The sequence below is a fragment of the Sinocyclocheilus anshuiensis genome, unplaced genomic scaffold (assembly GCF_001515605.1).
Source record: "Sinocyclocheilus anshuiensis isolate Anshui unplaced genomic scaffold, SAMN03320099.WGS_v1.1 scaffold274, whole genome shotgun sequence".
NCBI lineage: Eukaryota > Metazoa > Chordata > Actinopteri > Cypriniformes > Cyprinidae > Sinocyclocheilus > Sinocyclocheilus anshuiensis.
In genome coordinates, this window is record NW_015547698.1 from 1079134 (window position 1) to 1087812 (window position 8679).

Consider the following 8679-nt stretch of genomic DNA (forward strand, 5'->3'; position numbering starts at 1 on the left):
AACAATAATGTACAGTATGTGGAAAATAATGTGTTTTTTGAACCTTAAACCGCATAAACACATTTCATTACACCAATACACAAAATAATGTTCTTTTTAGAAACATCATATGACCCCTTTAACACTAGAGGCCTTATCTGCTGTTAGTGGTAAAGCGAAATCATGTCTGTAACGTAATATGCTCACACATATATATGTGTTTACATAGTATCAACGCTTGTCCAGATGTGAAATATGGGAAGCGCATCCATGTTCTGCCCATTGATGACACTATCGAGGGGCTAACAGGCAACCTGTTTGAGGTTTTTCTAAAGCCATATTTCCTGGAGGCCTACCGACCTGTTCACAAAGGTACACATGTTTATTCAGTGTGCTAAATACATGAATATAAGAGTTTGGTTTTGCATTTGGACAGCTGGGGTTAGGATCTGAAGAGAAGTCAGGGTTTAATGTTTTTGGTAATTTAGTAAAGCAGAAGTCTTAAAGAAGGAATCAATACTATTTTTTGCGACATGTAATTATTCTGCACTACTTACCAAAAAAAGCTTAATCCATTTAAAAGGGCTTTGTTAATCAGGCAAGCAGGCAGTTTTCAATCAGCGCCAGTTATCTTAAAATATTGTCCAATTAATCTGCCAGTGGAATACAATATAGCACTGCAACACATCAGTGTCATTTTACTATAATTTATATACTATTCTAGTATTTATAATTTTAATTTAAGTTTTATTTATTTTGTTGTCTCATGGCATTTTTTATTAGTTTTACTTTTAGTCATTTTAGTACTTCAACTGCAAGTTTAGATTTTACATCTAATATTTATTTTTCATTTTATGATAGCATTATCTCAATTAAAAGATAATATTTTCAATAGATTTAGTTTTGCTTAACATTGCCAATACCGCAAGGGGCAACAGTAGTTCAGTACACACTCACTAGTCTATGTATCATATTTCACAATGTACCAAAATTCACAATGGAGTTTGTCTTCTTTTATGCTTTCTGCAGGTGATATTTTCTTGGTCAGAGGAGGCATGAGAGCAGTGGAGTTTAAAGTCATAGAAACAGACCCCAGCCCACACTGCATCGTTGCCCCGGATACCGTTATCCACTGTGAAGGAGAACCAATCAAACGAGAGGTAAGTGCGGTTTCATCATACCTTTCATAATATTTTCTCCATTTCAACATCTGCACCACGTCATGATGTCATATGTTGATGGTGTCAGGATGAGGAGGAGAGCCTGAATGACATCGGGTATGATGACATCGGGGGTTGTCGTAAACAGCTGGCTCAGATTAAAGAGATGGTAGAGCTGCCTCTCAGGCACCCCGGCCTGTTCAAAGCCATCGGAGTGAAGGCAAGAATCACCACACACATCTCTCTATTGTCTAACTTAACTAGACATTTGCATTTCATACGTACATTTATAAATAAAAAAAATCACTCACACATGTATATAATTACGAACAACTTGTGTTCCCCAGCCTCCGAGAGGAATTCTGCTGTACGGTCCACCCGGGACGGGCAAGACGCTGGTGGCTCGTGCAGTTGCTAATGAGACGGGAGCTTTCTTCTTTCTCATCAATGGTGCATACGCACACTTGAAAGCCGCAGTCTGAAACTGTTGTGACTGTTGGTTGTCCTGCAATAACGGATGCCTGTAAACACTAAAACTCTACTACAGAATGCAACTGAAAGCTGCTTATTGATATTTTTTACACTGACATCCACTTGTATCACTTCATGCATTTACCTTGAAAAGCCAAACAGATGATCCATGTGACAAATGATTTTGGTCTTGACAAAACAGGCAGATCACATTGTATCGTTGTGCCAAAAATCAAATATCAGTAACACTGCTGTATTTCCAGGCGTTACACAATTTCAGTGTTGCATTTCCTGTGCTTAATGCCGTTGCTTTTGTATCCCAGGTCCTGAAATCATGAGTAAACTGGCAGGGGAGTCTGAGAGCAACCTGAGAAAAGCTTTCGAGGAGGCCGAAAAAAATGCCCCTGCTATCATCTTCATCGATGAGCTGGATGCAATCGCTCCGAAACGAGAGAAGGTAAGGAGAAGAAACAGGTATGTTATGTAACTATATACAGTCTGGTGTTTGTCATTGGTTTGATGGTTATGCCGTGTCTGTAGACTCATGGTGAGGTTGAGCGGAGGATCGTCTCTCAGCTGCTCACACTGATGGATGGCCTGAAACAACGCGTTCATGTTGTAGTTATGGCAGCCACAAACAGACCCAACAGTGTGGATCCTGCTCTTCGGCGTTTTGGTGCGAACATACGCATATGCACATTCATGCTGAGAGTAATTTGCATCAACAAATGAATGGGTCAAAATATGCTTTCTACAGAAAGGTCAGTTGTAAATGTCGTGTCGTAGGTCGTTTTGATCGAGAGATTGACATTGGCATCCCCGATTCCACCGGCAGGCTGGAAATTTTACAAATTCACACCAAGAACATGAAACTGTCGGACGATGTGGACCTGGAACAGGTGAGGATGACGAGAGTGATGGAGGGTCTTAAGTCATGTCAGATATTTTATAACTGGACGTTTCTGTTTATGGTAGATCTCCGCTGAAACGCACGGGCACGTGGGAGCAGATATGGCTGCTCTGTGTTCAGAGGCAGCGCTGCAGGCCATCCGCAAAAAGATGATCTTAATTGATCTGGAGGACGACAGCATCGATGCAGACCTTCTCAACTCACTGGCCGTCACCATGGATGACTTCAAGGTCAGCTTCAGCATTTCACATACACAGATTATGCTTCAATTTTTAAATCTTTTCCATTCCAGAGGGCAAAGCTATTGCTCAGATGTTGCTCCCACAAGTCTTCAGAAAAAAATTAAACAATGATTAATCTTTTTTTAACATATTTGATGTTGTATTGGAGTGCTGCCTATGAGGCTATTGGCTTTGACAAATTCTTCAAATATTAGCTTATGCATTGTGATGTATTGCATATACTTGGACTGCTGTAGCACAACTACGCAAAAACCTTCTGTCTATCAACTATAACATGAAACATTGCTGAAATCCCTTCTAAAACTCTAGAGATTTCTGGGGTCTTTTTCTCAGTATAACAATCTGAGAAGCATTACTTCTAAATTCTCATTTGCTTCCATTTTTAATCTTAGTCCTGTCTAGGAGAAACCATTGGAACATTAAAGAGATCTCTTTTGTGATTTTTCTCTCCTTTGGGAATTATATCTATGGTTTTCTGCACTTCCAGTGGGCTCTAAGTCAGAGTAACCCATCTGCTCTGAGGGAGACGGTGGTGGAGGTTCCACAGGTAAACTGGGAGGACATTGGAGGACTTGATGAGGTGAAGCGAGAGTTACAGGAGCTTGTCCAGGTAAAACCACAAACATGCACACACACACACACACACATATACAAACAGGTATGAGATGGTCATTCGCTCTCTCTCTGTTAAGTATCCCGTGGAGTATCCTGATAAATTTCTGAAGTTTGGGATGACTCCATCTCGAGGGGTTTTGTTCTATGGTCCACCTGGTTGCGGCAAAACCCTACTAGCCAAAGCCATTGCCAACGAGTGCCAGGCTAACTTTGTGTCTATTAAAGGTATATGTGTGTGAGAGAAACTGAAGTTAAAAAAGGACAGGCTGAGCATGAGCGCACTTGTGTGTGTGTGTAATCTATTCCATATTTTGGACTGATTTCAGGCCCAGAGCTGCTCACCATGTGGTTTGGTGAATCAGAGGCAAATGTCAGAGATGTGTTTGACAAGGTGAACAAACTACTGTCAATGACTACCACACTTTTTACACCTGGTTATAACATCCTAGACATATTCCTGTGATGGCAAAGCTGAATTTTCACCAGTTTACTCCTGTTTTTAGTGCATTTCTTATTATTTTTACAGTTGGAAATGATTTTGCTGTTTAATTAAGTATAGAAAGTGGGTTTTTTTGTTTTTGTTTTTTAGAATTCTTTGAACTGAAAGTTTGAAAAACAGCATTAATTCGAAAAAAAAAAATATTTTGTAACATTATAATTACCTCAACTGTCATTTTCGATCAATTGTGTACATCCTTGCTGAATTATAGTAACAATTTCTTTATAAAAAAACAAAAAAAAAACGAAGAAAAAGTATTTTACAGCTTATTAATACATCAAATATGCAAATTGTTTCTTCCAAACTTTTTTTTTTTTCAATGTGATACAAATGTGACGTTTTAAATAGAATTCAGACGTATTATTATTTATACTGCAATGTGGCCAAATGTGACCCTGGACCACAAAACCAGTCATAAGGGTAAATTTTTCGAAATTGAGATTTATACATCATCTGAACTATGAATAAATAAGCTTTCCATTGATGTATGGTTTGTTAGGATAGGACAATATTTGGCTGAGATACAACTATTTGAAAATCTAGAATCTGAGGGTGCAAAAAAAATCAAAATATTGAGAAAATCGCCTTTAAAGTTGTCCAAATTAAGTTCTTAGCAATGCATATTACTAATCAAAAATTAAGTTTTGATATATTTACAGTAGGAAATTTACAAAATATCTTCATGGAACATGATCTTTACTTAATATCCTAATGATTTTTGGCATAAATGAAAAAAATATAATTTTGACCCATACTATGTATTTTGGCTATTGCTACAAATATACCCCAGCGACTTTCTTTTAACCCACTACCTCAAAATGAGGTTTTCATGTTCCATTCATAAAGCATTATGAAACTCATTTAGAACGTGTAAGTGTTCATTTTAATTGCGGGACTGTTCAAACCAGATCTCATTCTGTGGTCTCAGGCACGGCAGGCGGCCCCATGCATCCTGTTCTTTGACGAGCTGGACTCTATTGCTAAAGCACGAGGTGGCGGGGCTGGAGATGCAGGAGGTGCGGCTGACAGGGTCATCAACCAGATCTTGACAGAAATGGATGGAATGACCAATAAGAAGAACGTCTTTATCATCGGCGCCACCAACAGGTGACAAAAACTCGTTTGTGCTTGCATGTGTTGGCAGTGGATAAAGTGAGGAGGGGATGTTCTCAGAGTCCTGTCTGTCACTCTTAGGCCTGATATCATTGATCCTGCAATCCTGAGGCCTGGCCGTTTGGATCAGTTGATTTACATCCCTCTACCTGACATGCCCTCCCGCTCTGCCATCCTGCGCGCCAACCTCCGCAAGTCCCCTATCGCTAAGGTCATGCACACAAAACCTAAGACATACATACATGCATCTCCACATAAAACCACACTCTAACTGTGCACTTTTTGTGTGTTTTTCAGGACGTAGACCTGGCATATCTGTCCCGTATAACGGAGGGATTCTCAGGAGCAGACCTGACTGAGATCTGTCAGAGGGCCTGTAAACTTGCTATAAGAGAAGCCATAGAAGCAGAGATCCGTGCTGAGAGACAGCGCCAAGCCAGGAAAGAGACTGCTATGGTTAGTGCGTATGTGATTGAAAAACCCTTACAGAACAAAAATATTACATAAGTATAGTATAGTATTACATAAAACATTTCCATATATGGGAAACTAGTACTTATATTTTTCAGTATACTGCAATATATGCATGTGTGGCAATATATTGGTACACATAAAAATGTTTAGAAATGAAGACAAAAATAGCAACAATCCTTTATTGTGCACATATATTGCACATACATATTCCTATACAATATTTACTTCACGAATGAGTTACAGCTATATATGAAAATATGAAACGAATATAATGTAAATAATTATAAAATATAAGAAATATATATGTCTATGTGTGTATATACTGCATGGGTGAATATACAGTGGGTACGGAAAGTATTCAGACCCCCTTCAATTTTTCTCTCTTTGTTATATTGCAGCCATTTGCTAAAATCATTTAAGTTAATTTTTTTTCCTCATTAATGTACACACAGCACCCCATATTGACAGAAAAACACAGAATTGTTGACATTTTTGCAGATTTATTAAAAAAGAAAAACTGAAATATCACATGGTCCTAAGTACTCAGACCCTTTGCTCAGTATTTAGTAGAAGCACCCTTTTGATCTAATACAGCCATGAGTCTTTTTGGGAAAGATGCAACAAGTTTTTCACACCTGGATTTGGGGATCCTCTGCCATTCCTCCTTGCAGATCCTCTCCAGTTCTGTCAGGTTGGATGGTAAACGTTGGTGGACAGCCATTTTTAGGTCTCTCCAGAGATGCTCAATTGGGTTTAAGTCAGGGCTCTGGCTGGGCCATTCAAGAACAGTCACAGAGTTGTTGTGAAGCCACTCCTTCGTTATTTTAGCTGTGTGCTTAGGGTCATTGTCTTGTTGGAAGGTAAACCTTCGGCCCAGTCTGAGGTCCTGAGCACTCTGGAGAAGGTTTTCGTCCAGGATATCCCTGTACTTGGCCGCATTCATCTTTCCCTCGATTGCAACCAGTCATCCTGTCCCTGCAGCTGAAAAACACCCCCACAGCTGGCTGCAATATAACAAAGAGTGAAAAATTTAAGGGGGTCTGAATACTTTCCGTACCCACTGTATGTGCAATATATTTATACACATGCAGTACCATATCTTATCACATGTACATTCATATGTTATTAAGTGTATTCCTGAACATAAAATTACATATATTATAATATATAATTAAATATATTGTCACATATTTTTCGATATATGAAAACGGCAATTCCTTATTCAATATATTGTAATATATTAACACAATATATTATTCTGTATATTTTCAATATACCGTTAAATCATTTAATATATTGATCATTCATATATAAGGAAATACATTTTCTTTGCATAAGAGTGCACCATGGTGGGTTGGACACACATTTAAAGAGAATGATTAAGTCCTGGTTCCTGAACATGCATGCATAAAGAAGAATATGCTAAAATATACCCGTTTTATTTTTTTTCAGACTAATCATGTTGAGCAGCCCATCTTTTCCTCACATTTATGATAGATTAGAACTGTCTGCTTTATAATGATGTCTTAACATTGGACTAAATATATTATAATATTTGGGTTATTAACTATTGTTTCCAGGATGATGATTATGACCCGGTGCCTGAGATCAGGAAGGATCATTTTGAGGAAGCCATGAGATTTGCCCGTCGCTCTGTCAGTGATAATGACATACGGAAGTATGAGATGTTTGCTCAGACTCTTCAGCAAAGCCGTGGATTTGGAAACTTCAGGTACTCAAACACATAAACACACAAATCACTAGTACCTCATGCCACTTCATACCTCATTTTGTTCAGTAAATTGTCTGTCATCGGCAGGTTTCCTACAGCACCTCAGTCAGGTGGAGGTCAGGGGTCAGGCCAAGGCTCTGGGGGTCATTTCAGAGATGATGGAGATGATGATCTTTATCAGTAATCAAAGTCAACTGTCTTCTACCAGCCCGACACCTGGTGTGTGCGACAGTGAGAGAAGAAATGAAATTCACTTTCAACTGGAATCTGCACATTATGATTATCAATAATGAAGAATAATCAATATCTGTTATTTCTCATTCTGACAGCGATATTAATCTCTTACAGTCCAGCCAGAAAAATTTAATTGAATGCCTATTATTCTCATAATAAATTATAAGATGATGTTGTTAAATATATGTGTTGATGTGAAATGCGTGCCTGACTGTAATAAAGAAAATTTCATGTCCCTCTTGCTATAGACGTACGGAAGTCCTAAGAGGCCATGGAATATGATTATTTTTCTTGTTTTCTCGTGATCACGACTTAATTTTCTCGTGATCTCTACATAAGAGTTTTTTTTTACAGTGATTGTTTGATTCTTAAACACAGTGTGTAGTGATTCTACTGTTGCTATAGTAACGCATGCAACTTTGCTGCGCATCTGTTGTGGATGCTTCAGCAAGTTTTGCTTCGCTTAGTAATAAAGTCTGCAATAAATAAACATAGGCTAATCAATCACTGATGATATTTTTCCACAGACAGTACGCTAAATGTTTTGTTTGTGTAATTAATAATGTTAAAATGGTCAAATCGATCAACACCGCAAACACAGGCGGAGTGCCTTCAGAAGGATGCAGAGAACTATTCTAAAATCTTTTAGAGCTGTTTGGATTCAAATCACTATTTTCCTTTTATTTGAAATAAAATTATATATAATTTGTTTGTGATTTTTATTAGTCATGTAGGATATGCTGTGACTTATTATATCGTGTGTTACAAGCTTGGCATGCTGTTTGAAAACTCAATCCGAGCAGCTGAGTCCTTAGCCATCTTCAAGAAAACACATTTCTTCCATCTTTATTTGACCCTCTAACTCTAGCACTCTCTATTCTAATTCTACTAATTCTAAAAACTTGCCCCTTTTAGACTTGCACTCTATTCATTTACTTACTGCTTGTTTTCTTAAAAACAAACATGCAAACAAAACGAACACTAGCTTCTCTAATCTTTTTGTACTCTATCTACTGCTTGTTTTCTTAAAAAAAAAGCTTCTCTAATCTTTTTGTATTCTATCTGTTTTCATTTTAATTTATTATATAATTTAAAAAAAAACCTTGCTAAGTGTATTGCGTTAAGCTAACTGAGACTTGTTATAGCTCTTGCATATCATTGCTCTTTTGTTGATTTTGATTGCCTCCATTGTCCTCATTTGTATGACAATGTAATGTAAATGTAAAATAGTGTGTGTGTGTGTGTGTGTG

At 37.8% G+C, this 8679-nt stretch overlaps 1 protein-coding gene across 2 annotated transcripts in view; it reads left to right on the forward strand.

Moving 5' to 3' along the window:
• Positions 1 to 7911, forward strand: part of LOC107703743 (transitional endoplasmic reticulum ATPase) — a 10548-nt gene extending 2637 nt beyond the window's left edge. For both annotated transcript variants that reach the window (XM_016506465.1, XM_016506466.1), the window contains 16 exons: positions 209 to 351; positions 1009 to 1139; positions 1228 to 1359; positions 1487 to 1589; positions 1934 to 2067; positions 2151 to 2286; positions 2397 to 2509; positions 2586 to 2750; positions 3250 to 3372; positions 3455 to 3602; positions 3704 to 3768; positions 4805 to 4983; positions 5071 to 5200; positions 5287 to 5445; positions 7044 to 7195; positions 7283 to 7911. In XM_016506465.1, coding sequence (XP_016361951.1) covers positions 209 to 351; positions 1009 to 1139; positions 1228 to 1359; positions 1487 to 1589; positions 1934 to 2067; positions 2151 to 2286; positions 2397 to 2509; positions 2586 to 2750; positions 3250 to 3372; positions 3455 to 3602; positions 3704 to 3768; positions 4805 to 4983; positions 5071 to 5200; positions 5287 to 5445; positions 7044 to 7195; positions 7283 to 7379 — 2110 coding nt within the window. In that variant the 3' untranslated portion in view covers positions 7380 to 7911. The remainder of the gene's footprint in view (positions 1 to 208; positions 352 to 1008; positions 1140 to 1227; positions 1360 to 1486; positions 1590 to 1933; positions 2068 to 2150; positions 2287 to 2396; positions 2510 to 2585; positions 2751 to 3249; positions 3373 to 3454; positions 3603 to 3703; positions 3769 to 4804; positions 4984 to 5070; positions 5201 to 5286; positions 5446 to 7043; positions 7196 to 7282) is intronic.
• Positions 7912 to 8679: the final 768 nt, after the last annotated feature.